Source organism: Hyperoodon ampullatus (genome assembly GCF_949752795.1).
Source record: "Hyperoodon ampullatus genome assembly, chromosome: 6".
Taxonomy (NCBI): Eukaryota; Metazoa; Chordata; class Mammalia; order Artiodactyla; family Ziphiidae; genus Hyperoodon; species Hyperoodon ampullatus.
The window spans coordinates 61908295-61931896 of NC_136919.1; the positions used below are offsets into that span (position 1 = coordinate 61908295).

At 39.3% G+C, this 23602-nt stretch overlaps 1 protein-coding gene across 4 annotated transcripts in view; it reads right to left on the bottom strand.

The window, feature by feature from the left end:
• SNAPC3 (small nuclear RNA activating complex polypeptide 3) overlaps positions 1–23366 on the bottom strand; it is a gene marked incomplete at its 5' end in the record, with an annotated part of 36560 nt that extends 13194 nt beyond the window's left edge. For 2 of the 4 annotated variants that reach the window (XM_079707189.1, XM_079707187.1), the window contains 5 exons: positions 4647–4796; positions 6709–6813; positions 15073–15157; positions 22297–22374; positions 23047–23366. In XM_079707189.1, the coding sequence (XP_079563315.1) occupies positions 4647–4796; positions 6709–6813; positions 15073–15157; positions 22297–22374; positions 23047–23366 (738 nt within the window). Of the gene's footprint in view, positions 1–4641; positions 4797–6708; positions 6814–15072; positions 15158–22296; positions 22375–23046 lie in introns of all 4 variants that reach the window. The other 2 variants (XM_079707188.1, XM_079707190.1) reach the window with 2 other exon arrangements.
• Positions 23367–23602: the final 236 nt, after the last annotated feature.

Here is a 23602-nt window from a genome sequence, read left to right on the forward strand (position 1 = left end):
CCTTTAAAAGAAAAGATAAATCTTCTATTTCCTGGTGTGCATACAGCCTTGAGATTCCACTTGTTTCTCTTTAATGTTTACCTTCAAAAGCACCAAGCTGGCAAACCTGAAGAACCCAAAGATCTTAAAACCACTTTCAATATAACTCAAAAACTATGCTGGTCTCCATGCCAGTCACCCAAAAGACTGGAATACAGCCAGCCTTGTGGGGCAGACAAACATATCAAATAGTATCAGCATATTATTATAAAGCACTATAATGGACAAACGAAATGGGGCCAGAGTGGCAAACGGAGGACAGTCAAGAAGCATCTCAAATAATAAGCGAGGGAAAGGGCTTCCCACCCACGTTCAAACACTCAGAGGCATAAGAAAGTATGGTACGCTTGAGCCAGATAAATTCACTGTGGCTGAAAGATAAGGTGTAAAAGCAGGGGGTGAACAATATAGAAAGTTAACTTGAGAATCACCATAACAAAAGGCCTTATATGTCAGCCTAAGGAGCTTGGACCACAGGCAACAGAGAACCACTGAGACTTTTAGATCGGAGAATGACAGGATCAATTTTTTAAAGTTTTCAAAAAGAACGGATTTATTCTTTTAGAGCAGTTTTACGTTTATCATAAAATAGGGAGGTACAGAGGCCTCCCACACACCCCCTACCCCCCCCACGCGCACAGCCTGCCCATTATCAACACCACTCACCAGAGTGGTACATTTGCTACCAAGGAGGAACCTAAACTGACACATCATAATCACCCAAAGTCCACAGCTTACTTTACAGTTCACTCCTGGTGTTCGATTTGTTTTTGAAAGACATCTTGAGTGGCAGGTATGGGACAGTCTAAAGGTGGGGAAACCAGCTAAGAGGTCTCTGTAATAGTTCCAGGAGAAGATGCTGAGGGCCCAAACTAAAGCATATGGCAGTGGAAAAAAAGAGCCTGGAGCTATTATGGCAGGATAAACAGCAACGGACAGGGAGAGTTTCATCTGAAGAAAAAGGGAGATGGTAGAATAATGAGTTTAAGACTAACTGAGCTTGAGGTATGTGGGTTCATTTATTCAGCAAAGACTTGGGCACTGCCTCTGTGTCACATATCATCACAGGAATACATCACTGAACAAAACACAGTCCCTGCCCTCATGATTCAAGGGAAGGAAGACAGACAAATATATAACATGATGTTAGGTAGTGATGAGTGTTATTAGCATGTCAGGGGAAGAGAACACTAATACAGGGAAAGACCTCTCTGTCGAGGCAACATCTAAAAGAAGAAATGAGGGAGTGAGCCATCTGAATACCTGGTGAAGAACACTCTAGGGTGAGGGAACATAAGATACAAAGGCTCTGAGCAGGACCCTGCTTAGCATACATGAGAAAGAGCAAGAATGGCAGGTTGTTTGAAGGCAACAAGTGACAAAGAGGGTGTTAGGATATGAAGTTGGGAGGCAGACAGGACCAGATAATGGACCACAGTAAGGACTTTGTATTTTATTCTAGATATAAGAGAAAGCCACTATAGACTTTCAAGCTGAAAAGCAATGGGATCTGATACTTTACAGTATCATCTGGCTGGTATAAAGGATAAACAGAAGTGTGGAAAGGGGCAGGAGGAACAGTCACTAGGCTACTGCAAAAGTCCAGGCAAGAGATGATGGTGATTTAACCAGCCTGGTGCCTGTGAAGGAGCAGAGACGTGGGCAGATCCTAAATATAATTTGAAAGTAGAGACAAAGCACTTGCTGATGCCTTCAATGTGGGATGAAAAGGAAACAAAGATGATTCCAAGGTTTTTAGCTAAGTAACCAGGTGTAGAATGAGTATATTTACTGAGATGGGAACACTGGGGAAAGTACAGATTTGAGGAAGAAGAGAGAACTAGAGTCTGTTTTTGAACAAATTAAGTTTGAAATGGCTATGAGACATTCAGTAATTGTCAAGGAGGCAGTTGGAAAAAATAAGTCTGGAGTTCAGAGAAGATGTTGGGATTGGAGATAAAAATCTGGGCTAGGAATCTGGATGAGATCGCCTAGGGAGTATACACAGAGGAGAGGTCTGAGAATTGATTCAAAGGGCTTAGTAACATTTACAAGTCAGGAGGATGAGAAGCATCCAGCAGAAGAATTAAAAGTCAGATAGAAAGAAAATTAGGTGGGTGTAACATTTTTTTTTTTTAATAAATAAATTTATTTATTTTTGGCTGCACTGGGTCTTCCTTGCTGCACACAGGCTTTCTCTAGTTGTGGCGAGTGGGGGCTACCCTTCGTTGCGGTGCGCAGCCTTCTCATTGCAGCGGCTTCTCTTGTCGCAGAGCATGGGCTCTAAGTCCGTGGGCTTCAGTAGTTGTGGCCCACGGGCTCAGTAGTTGTGGCCCACGGGCCCTAGAGCGCAGGCTTCAGTAGTTGTGGCACACGGGTTTAGGTGCTCTGCGGAATGTGGGATCTTCGCAGACCAGGGGTTGAACCCGTGTCCCCTGCATTGGCAGGCAGATTCTTAATCACTGTGCCACCAGGGAAGTCCCGGTGGGTATAACATCTTAAAAGCCAAGTGAAGAAAGTGTTTCAAGTAAGAAGGAATATTCAATTGGGTCATGTGCTGATGAGAGGTCAAATAAGATGAGAACTAAGTCTATGGTGGCATCAGTAAAGTGATTTTGGTGGAGTGGTGATGAATAAAAGTGAGTGTAAGACAAAGCGGGGGGAGAAAAAGAGAAACAATGAATTGAGGTACTATTATTAATTCTTATTATTAACTCATTAACTCTTGAGACAGTTTACTGAGAAGAAAGCAGAAAGATGAGATGGTAGCTAGAGGAAGATACAGGGTCAAGAAGAGGTTTAGAATGAGAGATGGGAGATATTACAGCCCACTTGTGTACTGATGGGACAGCCAACAGAATGGAAAAAATGATGATGCAGGGAAGAGAGGGGATAAATACAAGAACAAAGTCCTTGGTTATGCAATGGCAGATGGAATCCAGTAGACACCTAGATTGGCTTTTGATAGCAGCAGGTTTAGCCCATCCGTTGTAACAGGTGCGAAGGCAGAATGCATGGGCAAATGGGTAAATGTGGGTAAAAGATAATGGAAAATTCTTTTCTGATAACTTATTTTCTCAGTGAAATTAACAGCAAGGTTTTCAGCTGAAGGTAAGCCACAAGGAAAGGATGTTGGCAGTTTCAGAAGGAATAAAACAGTTACCTTGAAAAGTGGCAGAGTGTATCGACTATAAAGAGGTGGTAAAAATGCTGGGCAGCACTGAGGCTAAGTGAGAATGCCCAGTGACGCTTACAAATAATGGACCAAGAGAGAAAGAGATTTACAAAGATTGGAGTATACTTAAAACCATGAAAACTGCGGGGAAAGCCCAGAAGATCAATTTAGAATAAGAACTAAGATGAAACCTAAGTTATAATAACATCTATACGGCTGGTGATAAAGGAATGAGCAAAAAGAAGAGATTTGTGATGGTTCCTGTCCAAACTCTTATCTCCATTCTAGTTGTTCTAAACATCTTAGTGATCTACAGGAGATGCTGCCCCTCTTAAGTATGCCAGTAAATCTGAGGTCCTCTGCCAGAGTTGTACCAGGTAACAGAATTAGGTCAAGCTTGCTCTATGATGAAATTCAGAAGGATCAAGGCCCTACTGTTATTGAGTAAGCAATCCCTTCTGGAAACTGTAGGTGGCCAGTCTGCCACTTGGGTCCTTTCTATCCTGATCCAATGAGTATGCAGGGTTTCTCTGTCCTTTTGAGAGCAGCACCCTGGGAAACACCAGCAAGGACCATCACCAGATATTACATCCTTGTTTGCTTCGATCCTTGAACTAACAGGTTCTTCTATGGGCACTGATGTTCTCGGGTGGACTCCAACGCTTTGCTGGGGGCAGTTATGACAGACAAACTCATAGAGTCTGAAAGAGAAGACAGTGAACAGCAAATTCCAATGCTACAGTGAGGTCAAAGTGTATGAACATGGAATAGAGACCTATTGGTTAGACAATTAGGTGGCCTGTGACCTTAGAAAGAAGACTGTACAGAAAATGGTTGAGAAATAAATGGGAAATGAAGAAATCAAAACTGAATATAGCCTCATCTTTAAAAAGGTCTTGATGACAAAAAGAAGGGAAGAGGGACTTCCCTGGTGACGCAGTGGTTAAGAATCCTCCTGCCAATGCAGGGGATACAGGTTCGAGCCCTGGTCCAGGAAGATCCCACATGCCACAGAGCAAATAAGCCCATGCAGCAGAACTACTGAGCCTGCACTCTAGAGCCCGCGAGCCACAACTACTGAGCCCACGTGCCACAACTACTGAAGTCCGTGTGCCTAGAGACCGTGCAAAGCAACAAAAGAGAAGCCACCACAATCAGAAGCTCGCACACTGCAATGAAGAGTGGTGCCCGCTCGCCGTAACTGGAGAAAGCCTGCGCGTAGCAATGAAGACCCAACACGGCCAAAACTCAATCAATAAATAAATTTTTTAAAAAAATAGAAGGGAAGAGATAAGCTTGATGCAATGGCATAGAAGAAGAAAGCATTTACCAGAATATTTATGAGCCTGTTCACCTAAAATCACTATTTCCTTAGCTTATTATTATTATTTCCTCTTGTTTTATGAGTGTTAGAAAAAAAAAATCACCTTACTTTGCTGATGTGTTCAGGGGCTTGGTCAGGACTGTTGCTGAATTCCCCACCAATCTGGAGGTCACTGACACAGCAAATTGAATCCCTCAGTTCCGTGAGCTTTTGACTGCCCAATACCAGCATCGTCTGGTATGGTTTGTGTTCTTTGTGCTACAAGTCAGACAGTAAATAAATCAGTGTTCACTTAGAGACAAAGCAATTAAACTATAAATCCTGTCATGACCAGATCTAAATTAAGTTACTAGTTTTCTTACTTTAAGTTATTCCCATAATATGGTGTCCTGTGTTTTCTTAGATTCTCCATTTGTCTACTCGGCATCGACTAATTATAGATCCAAACTAATCGCCAAAGTTGTTTACATCTTCCCTGTGATCCAGAGCCCATACTCTAAAACCGTCTCTTTTATCTAACTCTCATATACCAAGCCAATATTTCTGCTGTCCTAAGTCAATCCAGAGCCAGGTACCAGAAACTAGGGACAGCCTGATAGCCCAGAGGCCACTGGAATTATTCAAGATAGCCAACCCTAAACTTTTACTCTGCCCTGCCATGTCTTTCCCATGGAAACCCAATAAAGGCTGTGGCCTATGCTTTTCCCTTGCCTCCTGACTGATACTGGTGCTTCCCCCTGTGGCCCTGCATGATGTGGCATACTCTTTCCCCTCAGGAAATGTAAACAATAAAAATATTTCAATGGCACTGGCCTCTAGTGCTGTCACTCAGTCACCTCCATAAATTAAAATCCTGTGAGTACAATTGAGATACTTGGTGCTGTGGTCTGACTGCTCATGTTTGTCCAAAATTCACACATTGGAAGACCCAATGTGATGGTGTTAGGAGGTGGGGCCTTTGAAGGTGATTAGGTCATGAGGGTGGAACCCTCATGAATGGGATTAGTGCCCTTATAAGAAAGAAGTATGTAACCCAGAAGACCCTCACCAGATGCCGGCATGCTGATCTTAGACTTCCAGCCTCTAGAACTGTGAGAAACAAGTTTCTGTTGCTTATAAGGTACCCAGTCTGTGCTATTTTGTTATAGCAGCCAGAATGGACTAATACACCTGGCAATAAAACTTTTTTAGTTTAAGCTAAATTTTATAATCAAGATGCTACTAAAGTGACACTAACATGAAGAGCCTTTGGAATATAACTTCACTGTCTTAAATTTTCCTGGAAGTTACCTCACTGAAGTCAAGCAATCTATACACTACCCGCATGTTATAAATGCAGAGGTTTGGTTTTATTGGTTTTGTTTTGCTTTGTTTTGATTGATAATTTGAGATCTTAATCAAACAAGGTAATTAGTACTATTTCCCAGATAATTCATAAAAGTCTATTTATTCACAAGTGCAATTTATGTAGAGTAATATTTCAATGAAACCTTATCAAAGTTTATGATACATGTATTTGGAGAATCAAGAATATATACACTCTGGGGATATGTGAACAGATGTATATGTATAACTGATTCACTTCGTTATAAAGCAGAAACTAATACACCATTGTGAAGCAATTATACTCCAATAAAGTTGTATAAAAAAAAAAGAATATATACACTCTGGGCTGGGATAGAGTTCTCTTTATTAGAGACTCCTAAGAAATTCCTGGATACCCCTGACCTGTTAACTTTCTGCATTTTCATCTAAGAAGAGCTGTCTTTAGCTAGTTCAATAACTTTCCCCAAATTTTGAATCAGTGAAAAAAAAACCCACCCCCTTCCTTCACCAGTTTTTCTTCAAAAAACAATCCTTAAGAATTCATATTTTCAGAATCATTGTGGATTTACATACACTTCCAGTTGCTACTAATACAGAAATCAGGTATACATTCCAACACTGTAACTGTAATCCTATTACTCAGATAATTTGAAATCTGACCTTATTTACCATATTCCTTATATAAAAAAGAACCCAAGAATATAGACAGAATGTCATATGAGACAGCATATGCTTGCATTTATTTTGGTTCAAATAAGGTTCCAATAATTAAACTTCAAATAATTAAATTCTTTGACAAAAGTCACTCATATTATCTGTGAATCCAAAAGGTTTTACTACTGACCTTATGAAATATAACAGGGTACAAGATATTCACAGATAGGATAAGCTCTCCTTCTTTAATCATGTCTGCTGGATTTTCAGGCTTTTTTCCTATGGCATGTGACTCCTGAAGAAGGAAAACAAGTTAATAAGACATTAAAATCAGACACTGTGACCCAGATCAGAGGCAGTGTAGAATAAGGGCTATAAGCAAGGGCTTGAGTCAGCCCTGGGTTTGACTCCTAATTCCATTTCAAGAAAATTGTTAAAAACCTCTCTAAGCTTTAGTTTCATCATCTATAAAAAACAGAAAATACTTATTTTACAGAATGGTTGCTGGAAATGTATAATAAAGCATCTAATAAGACATTTGGCACTAAGTGCTTAGCAACTGATGATAAAACAGGAGCATCACCTAATGTTGGTATAATACTGGCAGTTACTAACACTTTTACATACCTCCACTCATATTATCATAAAAGCTATTTGACGGATGAAGCTTAGGTTCACCAATTTACCCAAGGTAAATCAGAGTTAGATTGCAAATACAAATCTGTTTGACTCTAAATCCCGTTTTTTACTACACTGTCACATCTTTAATCCATCAATACATCACACTCTCTTTTATATGTGCTTAATAACTATAAAATAGAGGCCAGCAGGGAGGACTGGTTAAGAAGTAAAGGTGCAAAAGATGTTTTAAAAACAGATGGTAGTGACATTGTGCAAAATGGCACAGCAGGAAGCTCTAGGGGATCAGTCCCTCCAGCAAAGCAACCATTAAGATGGAAAGAGACTGGAATCAACTATTTTGGCACTCTGGAACCTCATCAGACACTTGTATCAACCAGGTGAGTGCCTGATGAAGGAGCAAGCTGCTGATCTTTCCTAGGTAAGCAGAGGGTGTAAACTAACTATGATGGGCTAAGAACTACCATCATTTAGCCCTGTTGCAGATGTGGAGACAGCAGCCTGTGGTCTTGGAAAAGGTGGCCAACACCAGGACAAGCAGTGGGATCTTGTTCTCCAAAAGCTGGGAAGAGTGTGTTTTGGTTGGTCTGGCAATGTCCTGAGGGTCCTGGTGCAGATACTTGCCTTCGGTTTTACCAGCAGTGGCTTCCCCCAGCAGCATCTACTGGAAAATTTAAAGACACAGGACCCTTTGTGGAGTCAGACATTTAAGGAAATCTTAGTCAGGTCACTGGCTGACCAAAGTGATAATTAATCAGAAACATCAGTGACCATACGGGCATACCTTGGAGATATCACAGGTTCACCTCCAGACCACCGCAGTAACAAATACTGCAATAAAGTGAATCATATGAATTTTTTGGTTTCCCAATGCACATAAGTTATATTTACACTATACTGTACTCTGTTAAGTGTGCAATAATAGCATTATGCCCCAAAAAACAATGTACAGACCGCAATTTAAAACACTTTTTGCTAAAAAATGCTATCTTCTGAGCCTCAACAAGTTGTAGTAATAATGTCAATGTTCACTGATCATATAGATCACCAAAATAAATACAATAATGAAAAAGTTTGAAATATTGTGGGAATTACCAAAATGTGACAGAGACATCAAGTGAGCAAATGCTGTTGGAAAAATGGTGCAATAGACTTGCTCAATGGAGGGTTACCACAAACCTTCACTTTGTAAAAAAACGCAATTATCTGTGAAGTATATAATCAAGTGCAATAAAATACGGTATGCCTGTACACAACAAGGACTACACATTGGAAAAACAGTTTGGAAACGTCACAAACAGGTCCAGCTCTCAACAAGTAAAAAACACACTCAGAATGTCTAGTTCTTGACAAAAACTTATAAAATACACAAAGAAACAGGAAAATATTGCCCATTCACAAGAAAAAAAGAATTTGACAGAAACTACCATTGAGGAAGCCCAAACATTGAAATTACTAGTCTAAGATGTTAAATCAGCTGTCTTAAACGCACTCAGTTAGCTAAAGGAAACCATAAACAAAGAACTAAAGGAAATCAGGTGCCTCAATAAGATTAAAAGATGATTTCTCAGGACTTCCCTGGTGGTCCAGTGGGTAAGACTCCACGCTCCCAAGGCAGGGGGCCCAGGTTCGATCCCTGGGTCAGGGAACTAGATCCTGCAGGGATGCCACAACTAAAAGGTCCACATGCCATGACTAAGAAGTCCACATGCCGCAACTAAGAGTCCGCGTGCTACAACTAAGACCCGGCACAGCCAAAAATAATAAATAAATAACAAACAAACATATTTTTTTTAAAAAGATGGTTTCTCACCAGTAACCACGTAGATAAGAAGGTAGTGCAATGATATATTTAAAGTTGTGAAAAAAAACGAAACAGTCAACCAAGAATTCTACACCCTGCAAAACTAGCCTTCAGGAATGAAGGAGAAACTAAGCCATTTTCAGATAAACAAAAGCTGAGGGAGTTCATTACCAGTAGACCTGCCCTATAAGAAATGTTAAAGAGAATTCTTCAGCCTGAGATGAAGACACTAGACAGTAACTTGAATCTATAAGAAATAAGGAACACTGGTAAAGGTAAAAACATAAGTAAATATAACAGCCAGAATTACTGTACTTTTGGTTTGTAACTTCTTTTTTTCCTTATGTGATTTCAAAAGCAAATGCCTAAAACAATATTTATAAACTATGTTAACAGACACATAATATATAAAGATGTTATCTGTGACAATCACAATATAAAGGGAAGAGACGGAGAGGTATAGGACTATATATATATATATATACACACACACACTACTGAAAAAGTTGGTATTACTAAAACTAGGTTGTTCTATGTTTAAGATGTTAATTTTAATCTGCAAGGTAACCACTAAGAAAATAAGAACACATACAGAAGGAAAACAGAATGGAGTCAAAAGGATACACCACAAAAATTCAGTTAAATACAAACTGAATGGAAGAACTGAAGAACAAAAAACATATATGACATACAAATAGCTAAATAGCAGAGGTAAATCCTCATCAATAATTACTCTAAATGTAAATGGACTAAACTCTCCTATTAAAAAGGCAGAAGACTGGCAGGTTGGATAAAACTAGATCCATCTATGCACTCTCTACAACAGACAGACTTTAGATATGAAGACACAAAGAGACTGAAAGTAAAAGATGGAAAAAGATATTCCATACAAATAGTAACCAAAAGAAAGCTAAGGGTGCTGTATTACTGTCAAACAAAATAGACTTTAAGTCAAAGAAAGGTCACAAGAGACAAAGAAGGGCATTATATATTGATAAAAGATACAATCCAGCAAGATACAATACTTATATGCAGCTAACAATAGAACTTCACAAGATATAAAGGGAAAACTGACAGAACTGAAGGGAAAACAGATGGTTTCTACAATAATACTTGGAGATTTCAATACCTCACCCTCAACAATAAGTAGAACATCCATATGGAAAATTAATAAGGAGATAGAAGACTTGAACAACACTAGAAACCAGTTAGAACTAACAGACATATATAGAACACTCTATCCAACAATAGCAGAATATACATGCTTTTCAAGGGCACAGGGACCATTCTCTAGGATAGACCACAAAGTGTTAATAAATTTTAAAAATTAAAATCATTAAAAGTATCATTTCTGGAACCTCCCTGGTGGCGCAGTGGTTAAGAATCCGCCTGCCAATGCAGGGGACATGGGTTCAATCCCTGGTCCAGGAAGATCCCACATGCCGTGGAGCAACAAAGCCCATGCGCCACAACTACTGAGCCTGAGCTCTAGAGCCCGTGAGCCACAACTACTGAGCCCATGTGCCACAACTACTGAAGCCCAAGGGCCTAGAGCCTGTGCTCCGCAACAAGAGAAGCCACTGCAATGAAAAGCCTGCACGCCGCAACAAAGAGTAGCCCCCACTTGCCGCAACTAGAGAAAGCCCACATGCAGCAATGAAGACCCAACACAGCCAAAAATAAATAAATAAAATAAATATATATTTTTAAAAAGTATCATTTCTGATCACAATGGAATGAAACTAGAAATCAGTAACAGGAGGAAAACTGAAAAATTCCATGTAGAAATTAAACAGCATGCTTTTAAACAACCAATGGGTCAAAAAAGAAATCACAAGGGAAATTACAAAATACTTTGAAACAAATGAAAACAAAAACACAACATAAGAAACTTATGGGGGCTTCCCTGGTGGCGCAGTGGTTGGGAGTCCGCCTGCCAATGCAGGAGACACGGGTTCGAGCCCTGGTCTGGGAGGATCCCACATGCCGCGGAGCAACTGGGCCCATGAGCCACAACTACTGAGCCTGCGCATCTGGAGCCTGTGCTCCGCAACAAGAGAGGCCACGATAGTGAGAGGCCCGTGGCACCATGATGAAGAGTGGCCCCTGCTTGCCGCACCTAGAGAAAGCCCTTGCACAGAAACACAGCAAAAATAAATATGTAAATAAATTTAAAAAAAAAAAGAAAGAAACTTATGGGATGCAGCAAAAGCAGTACAAAGAGGGAAACTTACAGCTCTAAACATCTACATTAGAAAAGAACAATCTCAAACCAATAACCTAAGGAACAAGAAAAAGAAAACTAAACCCAAAGCTAGCAGAAGGAAGGAAATAAATCAAAACTCAAGAAGAAATAGAAAATGTGAATGGACCTGTAACAAGTAAGAAAATTAAATCAGAAATTAAAAACCTCCTAACAAAGAAAAGCCCAGGACCAGATGGCTTCACTGGTGAATTTATCAATCCTTCCTGAAGTCCTCCAAAAAATCTGAAGAGGAGGGAATACTTCCTAACTCATTCTATGAGATCAGCATACTCTGATACCAAAGTCAGACAAAGACAATATGAGAAAACTACAGGCCAACATCCCTTATAAATATAAATATAAAAATTCTCAACAAAATACTAGCAAAACAAGTTCAACAGCATATAAAAGGGATCACATATCACAACCAAGTGGGATTCATCCTCAGGATGCAAGGGTAGTTCAACAAATGCAAATCAATGTAATATACCACACTAACAGAATGATGGAAAAAAACACATCATCTCAATTGATGCAGAAAAAACATTTGACGGGCTTCCCTGGTGGCGCAGTGGTTGAGAGTCCGTCTGCCGATGCAGGGGACACGGGTTCGTGCCCCGGTCTGGGAGGATCCCACATGCCGCGGAGCGGCTATGCCCGTGAGCCATGGCCGCTAAGCCTGCGCGTCCGGAGCCTGTGCTCCGCAATGGGAGAGGCCACAACAGTGAGAGGCCCGCGTACCGCAAAAAAAAAAAAAGAAAAAACATTTGACAAAATCCAATACCCTTTCTTGATAAAAACATTAAATAAAATAGGAATCAAAGGGAACTTACTCAATATGATAAAAGTCATATATGAAAAACCCACAGCTAAACTAATACTCAATAGTTAAAGATTGATAAGGATGTACACTTCTGCCACTTCTATTCAACAAAGTACTAGAGAAATTCTAGCCAGAGAAATTAGGGGGAAAAGGAAGGAAAGAAGGAAGGAAGGGAGGAAGGGAGGAAGACAGGTCAAGTGAGCAACCAAATTGGAAAAGAATAAAGTTATCTCTGCAGATGAGATGCATGATCTTCTATGTAAAAAATCCTAAAGAACTCACACACACAAAAAATCCTGTTAGAGCTAATAAATTTAGCAAAGTTGCAGGATATAAAACCAACACAAAAATCAGTTGTATTTCTATACAATAGCAATGAACAATTTGAAAAGAATATTAAGAAAACAATTCCATTTAAAATAGCAAGGAAAGAAATAAAATACTTAGTAAACAATTTAAGAAAGGAGATGAAAGACTTGTACACACAAAAAAACTACAAAATGTTGCTGAACAAAATTAAAGACAACCTAAACAAACTGAAAGACATCTTTTGTTCATGGATTGGAAGACAGTATCCAATTTGGTAGTATAATGCTACCCAAAACAATATAAAGATTTGATGCAATCCCTATCAAAACCTCAATGCTTTTTTTGTTATTACAGAAATAGAAAAACTCATCCTAAAATTCGTATGGAATTTCAAGGGACCATGAATAGTGAAAACAATTTTGAAAAAGAACAAAATTGGAAGACTAACATTTCCAAATTTCAAAAATGACCACAAAGCCACAGTAATCAAAACAATGTGGTACCAGGATATGGACAGACATACAGACCAATGAAATAGAATAGAGAACTCAGAAATAAACCTTATTTGGTCAACTGACTTTTAACAAAGGTACCAAAACCACTCAATAGGGAATGGACAGTCTTTTGTGCTGGGAAAACTGAATATCCACATGCAGAAGAATGAAGTTGAACCTTTACCTTATACCATACATAAAAATTAACTAAAAATGGATCAACTTAAGAGCTAAAACTATAAAACTCTTATAGAAAACAGGGTAAAATAAAATCTTCATGACGTTGGATTTGGCGATTGTTTCTTAAGTATGACATCAAAAGCACAAATAACGAAAGAAAAAAACAGATAACTTGTATTTTATCAAATTTTTAAACTTTTGTATATCAAAGGACACTATCAAGAGAGTAAAAAGACAATCCACAGAATGGAAGAAAATATTTTAAAGTTATACATATGGTAAGCGTCTAGTATCCAGAACATACAAAGAACTCACAACTCAAAAACAAAGAGACAAACGAGCCAATTTAAATATTGGCAAAGGACTCAAAGGACTTTAATAGACCTTTCTCCAAAGAAAATATACAAATGGCCAAAAAGCACACGAAAAGATGCCCAACATCAATAATCATTAGGGAAATGCAAATCAAAACCATAATGAATACCACTTCACACCCATTAAGATGGCTATTATCAAAGCCTAGAAAATAATAAATGCTGACAAGAATGTGGAGAAACTGAAACATTCCCACATTGCTGGTGGGAATATAAAATAATTCAACCTCTGTGGAAAACAGTTTGGTAGTTCCTCAAAATGTTAAACCTAGAATTACCATATGACCAAGCAATTCCACTCCTTGGTATATACTGAAAAGAGCTGAAAATGGACTCAAACAGATACTTGTACACTAATGTTCATTATAGCATCATTTACAAGAGCCAAAAGCAGCTATTACCCAAATGTCCAACAGATGAATGAATAAACAAAATGTGGTATATCCATACAATGGAATATTATTCAGCCATAAAAAGGAATGAAGTTCTCATGCATGCTACAGCATGGAAGAACCATTAAAACATTATAGTAAGTAAAATAGGCCAGATACAAAAGAACAAATACTGCATGATTCTACTTATATGAAATATTTATAATAGGCAAATCCACAGAAATGGAAAGTAGAACAGAGGTTACCAGGGGCTGGGGGAAGGGAGAATGGGGAGTTGGTGTTAATGGGTATAGAATTTCTGTTTGGGATGATGAAAAAGTTCAGAAAATAGTGGTGATGCTTACACGGCATTGTGAATGTACTTAATGCCACTTAAATGAACATTTAAAATGGTTAAAATGTTAAATTTTATGTTATGTAAATTCTACAATTATAAAAATAAGTGAGAGAGAACAGATGCCCTTCTGCACTATTAAGTGCCTAAAACAGCATTTGGCTCGTAATAAGTTGTCAAGAACATGTACTGAATGAACCTATCATGTCTACTAACACTTAATTCCTCATTATTCACCATCTTAAATTATTCTGAGGGTTTTAGCTAAGAAATAATGGATTAGAAAAGAATATAGTTAAACCAAAATCAGGAGCAGAACAAAAATATCAGAAAGAGGGTGATGAAAGGCATGAAATAAGCCTAATACAGAGGGCAAGACCAAAGTAAAAGCAAAAATAAAGGCTGAGATCTGACAGGAAAATGTGCCATCCCTTGAATTTTTTTTTTTTTTTTTTTTTTTTGCGGTACGCGGGCCTCTCACTGCTGTGGCCTCTCCCGTTGCGGAGCACCGGCTCCAGACGTGCAGGCTCAGTGGCCACAGCTCACGGGCCCAACTGCTCCGCAGCATGTGGGATCTTCGCGGACCGGGGCACAAACCCGTGTCCCCTGCATCAGCAGGCGGACTCTCAACCACTGCGCCACCAGGGAAGCCCCATCCCTTGAATTTTTTTCCTTTTTTTTTTTGGCTGCACTGCATGGCTTGCGGGATCTTAGTTCCCCAACCAGGGATCGAATCTGTGCCCTCGGCAGTGAAAGTGGAGTCCTAACCACTGGACTGCCAGGGAATTCCCCATCACTTGAATTTTATTGATTTTTTTCTCCTACTAGTTCCCAGTCCCAGTGAAGTTTCTCTAATTTGTTTCTAATTAAGCACATCCAATATAAAGCCACCATACAGTCATCACTAACATCAATGAGAGTTTGTTTCATGGGAAAAGGTGGAAAAGATAAGACATTTACCATCTCATAAGCAAATGTTTCTTGTCTGCAGACCCGGTCCATCGTTATCGTTTCTTCTCGGTGTTCCAGAAGTCTCTTTCTAACCCTGTTACAAGAAAAATCAAACTTCAACATTCTTTACTGGGGCTTCAAAAATATCTTTAATATTTAGCTTTTTATTCTGAACTAATTTTAGACTTAAAGAAAGGCTGCAAAAATAGTACAAAGAATTCCTTTATATCTCTTACCTGGCTTTCCCTGTTAACATCTTACATGTTCATAGAATAATTATCAAGACCAGGAAATTAACATTAATACAGTATTATTAACTAAAGAACTTTTTTGAATTTCACAAATTTTTAACTTTAGTGCCTCTTTTTTTTGTCCCAGGATCCTATTCAGACACCACATTGCATTTCTAATTTCTCCTTTCCCCTCCAGTCTTTTACAGTTCCTCAGTCTCTGTCTTTCATGACCTTGACACTTTCAAAGAGCCCTAATCAGTGTTTTTATAGAAAGTCCCTCAATTTGGGTTTCATTGCTGTTGCCTCATAATTGGAGTAAGCTTATAAACTTTTGACAAGAATACCACAAAAATGATGTTTTCCTCCTTCTCACTGTATCGTCCTGATGTTCATAATGTTAATATTAGTATGTCTTATTCCTGTAGATATCTACCTTGGTTAAGCTCCTGTCTGCCAGGTTCCTACACTACAAAGATATTTTCTTTTCCTTTGTCCCTGATAAGTGTTTGCAGGGAGATATTTTGAGACTATGCAAATCTTGTTTCTCCTCAAACTTTCATCCAGGAATTTTAGCAGTCACCAGTAGATTTTGTCTACAACACTTATTACTGTGGTTTATACCTAACAGTGATTCTCTATTTTCCTCCTTTAACATTTATTCATTGGTATTATGAGGAAGACCTGCCTCTTTCTTCCTATTTATTTATTTATTTGGTTATTTATATTATTTGTATGAACTCATAAATATTTACTTTATTCTATGGGTTAAAATCTAATACTATTGTTATTCTGTTGCTCAAATTATTCTAGTTTTGGCCACTAGGAACTCCTTCAACTTGGCTCTGTTCTTTCAACAAGTCATCTTTTTTTTTTTTTTCTTGTTAAGCATTTCCTTACTTTCTGGCACTACAGAAGATGCTCAAGGCTCACCCTGTATTTTCGTGTCTCAGCCCTGGAATCAACCACTTCTCCACGGAGCCCTAGTTCCTTCACTGGAGAGAGGTTTAGACACCTGTACCTGAGCATGAGGTGTTCTCATTGTTACCGCAGTCACTGCTCCAGGACTCTCAGCAGAGAGAGGTACGAAACATACATATATATACTAAACCACACATGTACAAATATCTGTTTCTGTATTTTTCTGTTTATATATATATATATTTTTTTTTTTTTTTTTTTTGTGGTATGCGGGCCTCTCACTGTTGTGGCCTCTCCCGTTGCGGAGCACAGGCTCCGGATGCGCAGGCTCAGCAGCCATGGCTCACGGGCCCAGCCGCTCCGCGGCATATGGGATCCTCCCAGACCGGGGCACGAACCCGTATCCCCTGCATCGGCAGGCGGACTCTCAACCACTGCGCCACCAGGGAGGCCCTGTTTATATATTTTTTAACTTCAATAATGTAGTTTATTTAACCCAATACTCTGTTATATATTTTTAAAGCCATTGAGTTCATACTAATACTTCTAATCCCAAACTAAAATCAGGATTCATTTTAGCCTTCAACCTTTCCTTGTTTATAACTTTTCTCCACAAGTAAGAAACCCAGCTCCCTTTATCTATAATCTATTCACTTACACGTTCAGTTCTTTAAAAAACATGGTTTCAGAATTGCTAACCTACACCCCTGTGAAAAACACTAAAAATTAGTAGTTCTTTTTGTCTTCAGCCTTACAACACTGAATCCAAGTACACTTTTTTTGTTTTGTTTTTTTTTGCGGTACGCGGGCCTCTCACTGTTGTGGCCTCTCCTGCTGCGGAGCACAGGCTCCGGACACGCAGGCTCAGCAGCCATGGCTCATGGGCCCAGCCACTCCGTGGCATGTGGGATCTTCCCGGACCGGGGCACGAACCCGTGTCCCCTGCATCAGCAGGCGGACTCTCAACCACTGCGCCACCAGCGAAGCCCCCAAGTACACTTTTATACAGAATCAGATTAGATCTTTCTTACTAATTCTCTTCAGTGTTGTTATGCCATTCATTTGTAACACAATTAGACTCATTTGTTAGTTTTCATGTTCTATTTTGGGTCTCCCCCTACATCTTGGCTGGTTTTAATTGTCTGATTACTTTTGGGTTGTGTAAAATATATGTGAAACACTACTATGATTCTAAGAGTTATAAAAAGTATACATATTCACAGAAGTATCATTCCCTCTTTGTCCCAACCACTAACCTGTACCTATTTCCTCCTTTCTTTCCACCTCTGTCCTACCCACCCACCACAGGCCACCCATCTCTACAGTCTGGTTTACCCTCTCCATTTCTTTTGTTCAAATACACAGATACCTATGTATTTTCTTATATTCCTTTTTGTGTCAGTCTGAGTTCAATTAGGAGAAAAAAAACTAAACAGTAATTTGAACAGAGAAAGCTTAATCTAAAGAATTATTAACTTTTAACAGAGGACTGGAGTAATGAGGGACTGGCAAGTAAGAAGTAGAGAATGCTAGAGAATACAGGAAGAGCATACAAGGAACCCTACACCTTGTGCTAAGAACGAATACCCAAGGAAGGGTCCCTTTTCTTCCCCCAGGACTGAGAGCCAGACCCTGTTGGAGAGGAAATGGCTGTGACTCGCTGAATGGCAGAGAAGTTGCTAGGGTGCATCAGTGGAAACTGCTGGAAATCTGCCCTCAAGGGTGTCAGGAAAAGCTTTTCCAGGGAGGTTTCAAGGGGAGTGGAGTGGCAGGGAAAGCTCTGTGTTACTGACTGCCGGGTACTGCAGGAGCTGGATGCTGGGGAAGCTGTGTGCGCTGCAGGACCCTGCTGAGCCAGCACATGGCACAAAGAAGCAGAACTCCTTCCTCATGCAAAGTCTCTCCTGTGCCCTTTACTGACAAAGCTTAATACTGTGCCAGTTGGGAAAGGAAAAATATTTAAAGAGCTGAGACTCATTTTTACAGAGCAGGCGAAAAGGGTACACTTTTAGATGAGAGCCAGTAAATTGATACCCAGTGAAACTTCTTTTTTCCAAGAAGGGTAACGTATGCTTCTGGGCTTTGCTTTTGTCACGTAACAGTATTTCCTAGAAATCTCTCTACTGGTTCATCCTTCCTTATCCTTTAGCACAGCTACTCAATACTGCACTGTGTGGATGTCCTATAATTTCTTCAACACTATCCTATGTATGTATATTTAGGATATTTCAAATATTTGCTATTACAAATAATGCTGCAACGAATAATCTTATGCATAATAAATTTTCATGTTGTTGGAGGTATATCTTCAGTAGAGATTGCCAGAAGTGGGACTGCTAAGTGCCTATGTAATTTTGTGTTGAGCATTACCCGATTTCCCTAGAGGAGGGCTGTTATCAATTTACGTTTCTATCAGGAATGTCTGAAAATGCCTGCTTCCCTCAGCCTCATCAAAAGAATGTATATTTTAAAATTTGTGCCAGTCTGATAGGAGAAAAAAGGTATCTGTCATTTTAACTTGCATTTCTCTAATAATGAACCTGCATGAACATTTTTTTCACGTTTGTGAGTCATTTTTATATCTTTTTTGTGTGTGAGTTATTGGTTCATATCTTTTCCCCATTTTCCCTTTGGGTTTTTGGTCTTTGTCCCTCAACTTTTAAGGTATTATATATTTGGGTTACCAGCTCTTTGTGTATATGTTATATTTTCTCCAAGTCTGGCAGCTGTCTTTTGACTTTGTTTATGGTGTTTTTTGTCATGCAAAATTTAAAATTTTTATATGTAGTCAATTTTATCAATCTTTTCCTTTTATTACCTCTGGATTTAAATCATAGTTAGAAAGCCTTTCAGTACACCAAGGTAGGTACGTTTCACTTTCTACATTTTGATCCCAATCCCTCTGGAGTTTATTCTTGTGTATAGCGTCATACTAAATTTCCATATGCATTTGAATCTAACTGGACTTTCTCTTCTATTCCACTGGTCTATTTGTCTATTCATGAACTAGTACCCACTGTTTTAATTATAAAGACTTTGTAGTATATTTTAATATATGGTAAAATTACCAGGCACTCACAATTTTCTCCTCCTCACCCAGTTTTTTTCCTAGTTATTCTTGAATATATTCCATATGAACTTTATTATCAACTGTCTAACTCCAAAAAATAACCAATATTTTTAGTATTTTTATTGGGATTGCACTTAATCTGTAAATTAACTTAGAAAGAACTAACAACATTATAATGCTTAGTATTCCTATTCAAGAACAGAGGCTATCTTTCAATGTTTTAAAGATTTTTTGAGTCTTTCAGGAGGGTTTAAAATTTTCCCTTACCTCAGTTTTACACATTTCTTGTTAAATTTCTTAAGTATTTAACCTTTTTGACTATTGTAAATGGGATTTTCCTCCACTATTATGTCCTCTAATTGTTTACTGTTTGTATCTACAAAGGCTATTTTTTTTATTTATCAATTTTGTATCCTGTTCTTACACTAAATTCTTTGTTGGTTTCTGTCTGTTTTAGCATTGATTTCTTTTCCAGGTAATACCATTAAATCATTCACAAATAGAACTAGTTTTTCTTCTTTATCTACTCTTATGCTTCTAATTGATTCCACTTGTCAAACTGCATGGCTAATCCTATAATACAATGCTGAAAAGCAGTGAGATACTAGGCATGCTTGCTTATTCCAAATCTTAGCAGAAATACATGTACTGCTTCTCTATTAAGTAAGATACTAGCTTTACAACTAAGGTATATATATTTTACCACGTTGTAACAGTAGCCCTGTTAGAACAGTTCCATGTTAGAATGGCCTGATTTTTGTTTTTGTTAGTAAATTCTAGTTTTATTATGTTGTGATCAGAGAGTGCTGTTTGTTTTATTTCTACTCAATGGATGTTATGATGTTTCCTCTGTGACCTAATATATAACCAACTTTTGTGAATGTGTCACGCAGTCTCTAACACAGGGTTATAAATTTTATGTATATATATGTATCTCCATAAGACATATCCTACTGATTATGTTGTTTAGAGCTCTTACCTCCTCACTTTTTATAGCCAGTTGATCTGTCTTGTGCTGAGATTGGTGTATTAAAGTGCCCTATTGTTAGTGTGTTTCTAGCTATGTTTCCTTGTATCCCCTATAGTTTTGTTTTATAAAGTTGGTTGCTGTATTCTTTGGGGTATATATATTGTAAGTATTCTATCTTAACTGTGGTTTGTGGCTTTTAGCACTAAAATGTGTCCTTTGTCATATTTAATGTTTGGGGACTTGAATTTTATTAGTCTGTTATCAGGACCATTACATCTGCTCAATTTTTCTTTCCATTTATCTGGTATACTTTTGTCCCACCATTTATTTTTAGCCTCTCTGAATTACTTTATTTTAGATGTGTCTGTTGTCTCTGCAAGGTTTTTGTTTTGTGAGCCTAATCTAAACCCTTTTATGAGACTGGAGAAAAACTGATGCCTTTGGCCTCAATTCTATTACATTTTCTAATTGTATGTATTTTGTTATATTAGCTGTTTTTTTCATTATGAGACGTGACTTTCTGCTTGTCTATTTTTTAAAATTTTATTTATTTATTTTTGGCTGTGTTGGGTCTTCGTTTCTGTGTGAGGGCTTTCTCTAGTTGTGGCAAGCAGGGGCCACTCTTCATCATGGTGCCACGGGCCTCTCACTATCGTGGCCTCTCTTGTTGCGGAGCACAGGCTCCAGACGCGCAGGCTCAGTAGTTGTGGCTCACGGGCCTAGTTGCTCCGCGGCATGTGGGATCTGCCCAGACCAGGGCTTGAACCCGTGTTCCCTGCATTGGCTGGCAGATTCTCAACCACTGCACCACCAGGGAAGCCCTGCTTGTCTATTTTTTAGAAATTGCAGAGGGAGGTTTGGTCTTTGCATTTTTGTTCCAGTGGTTACCTTTGTATTTATATATTTTTTAATGCCCCTTGTTACCCATTTTCTCTCTGAAATATAACTGTTTTACTAGGATACATCTTAGAGTTGATAATTCCGAGTTAATTTTCCCAGGTAACCAGTGAGCCCTTTTAATTTGTTTGGGTTTTCTTCCCCATTCTGGAAATTTTTCTTAGATTATATTCTTAAATATTCTATTTACAAGCTATTGTATTAAAAACATAAATATTGTTTTTATGTATAATAAAAATATATAATATTTTTTAATAAAAATATATAAAATATGTATAAATAACCCAACAACAAGGTAGGGTTGAAACGCCTGCCTAAATTTTTGAGGGGGACAATAGAAAGGGTAGGATAAAGGAAGACAACATAGCTGAGATGGTGCAAAGTAAGCGGGCTACAAACTGGAAATTACAAATTTCACTATTCCATGCAGTTTCTCTATAATAGTATTACCATAGAGCAGCCTTTCTCAAAATGTGGTTGGCAGACCGGAATTGATCTATGAGCTATTTGTTTTCCAGTCAGTACAGACAATGAGAGTAAGCATTTAGAAATGTTCACACCTATATGACAGTAATATTACTGTTGAATTTAATGATAAAAAACTTGGAGTTTTATTATGTTTGCCTTTTAATTTCATTTTTCTAGTAATTCATTTTTATCCTAATTTACAAAAGTATGGATCTGACAGAAAATTTTAAAACACGAGTCCTTTACCACACTATCAGAGTATTTAGCTTGCCACCCCAAAATCTAAGCGGATTAACTGTACCTTTGTAAACACTTAAAAATAAACACAAATTTGAATATGGACTGGATATTAGAGATAATGCTGTTACTGTTAATTTTCTTAGGTATAATAATACCACTCTGATTAAGTAGTAGGATCATACTTTTAGAAGCTATACGCTGATGTACTTAGCGGTAAATTATCATGATGTCTGCAACTTACTGAATGGTTCAGCAATAGAAAAAGACACACACGAGGTATCTCAAACACATACAGCTAAAGCCAATACGGCCACATGTCAACAATGGTTGAATTTAGGAGGTGGGATAACAATACCATACTGTCAACTTTCGAATAATATAATGTTGAAAAAAATATTTAAATAAGTAGCAAGTAACAAAAGCAAAGTCCTCCATACCCCAAAGTCACTAGGTCAGTATTTTCTGGGATGACTTCTGGATCCTCCCCTTCCTCAAGGCACTTCAGTTTATCAAGACTAAAACAAAAACAAACAAACAAAGCAATCACCGCATCCTGTCCTTAGCAAGCAGGGGTTGTGTCCTAAATACATCACTGAATAATTAAGCAATCAAATAACCAGAATTAAAGGCGAATTCTGTGCAAATATTCTATAAAGAAAGGGATATATGGCTGGTTGAAGGCGGCCAATACTGTTAAATGGAGAAAGAGATCGTTATTTTAATATTTTCATTTAAAATAAGGCACTTTGAAGAATATCTCAATAACAGCATACCCAGGAGGTACCCAAAAGAGACCAGAGATAATCAAAGTTTTGACACTGTTGTGGTTAAATCTCCTTCCAGCCTCATCATAAACTAAGGTTCCTCCGTCGTCCAAGTGTCTTGTCAAAGACAGATACACGTCGCTGTTACTGATTGCTTTCCTACATTAATAAGCACTTTAAAAACTAGTGAATAGAAAAATTAATCTTTCATGTGGTTCTCTCGTCCCTTCAATTCCACTAGCAGAAATTGTGCATTCCCATCACGGGACTTCTCCCGTTGTTCCGGGAAAGCTTTGATAGGGCGGCCCTTCTACCCCGGGGAAACCACAGGCCCGCCCCCACGATGAGGCCCAGGGGCGCGCAGGAGCAAGGCTGCACCCGGGTTGACTCCAAGCCGCAAGAGCCCCTCGGCCCCGCACTCACCCGCACACCGCCCTCAGCTCGGCTGCCGCTTCCAGGCTGCAGCCCAGATCCCGGGCCACGGCCTCATCCTCCCGGCCGGGGTCTGCAACCCCTCGGCCCCCGGGCAGCGCCGGTGCCGGCGGCTCCTTCAGCGACAAGTCCCCTTCACCGCGCAGCCGGCCAAGCCACAACTCCCCGAAAGCGGCCACATGGAAAACGCGCGTATTCAACTCAGGAAGCTCGTAGTCTGGGAAGTTGCAGCCGCCACTGCTGGGAACAGGGTTCTGCCTGCCACCCACCCCGCCGCCGCATGTTGAGCCGCCCCTGCTGCCTTCAGCCATGTTCGCCCCTCTCCCTTCTCGGCGAAAAGCGGCTGATCAAGGCCTCGCGGGGCTTGCTGGGTCTTGTAGTTGCGCGTAGCCCGGGCCGGCGAGCAACTGGGCTGCACTGGCGCAGCTTTAGACACTACGTTTCCCGTCAGGCCCCGAGTTGGGCCCGCCCCCGGGCGCGGCAGCACGAGCCTCCGCGTGAAGGGCTTGAACTCATTGTTCTCTGGTCTTGGCTCACAAGAGAGCGG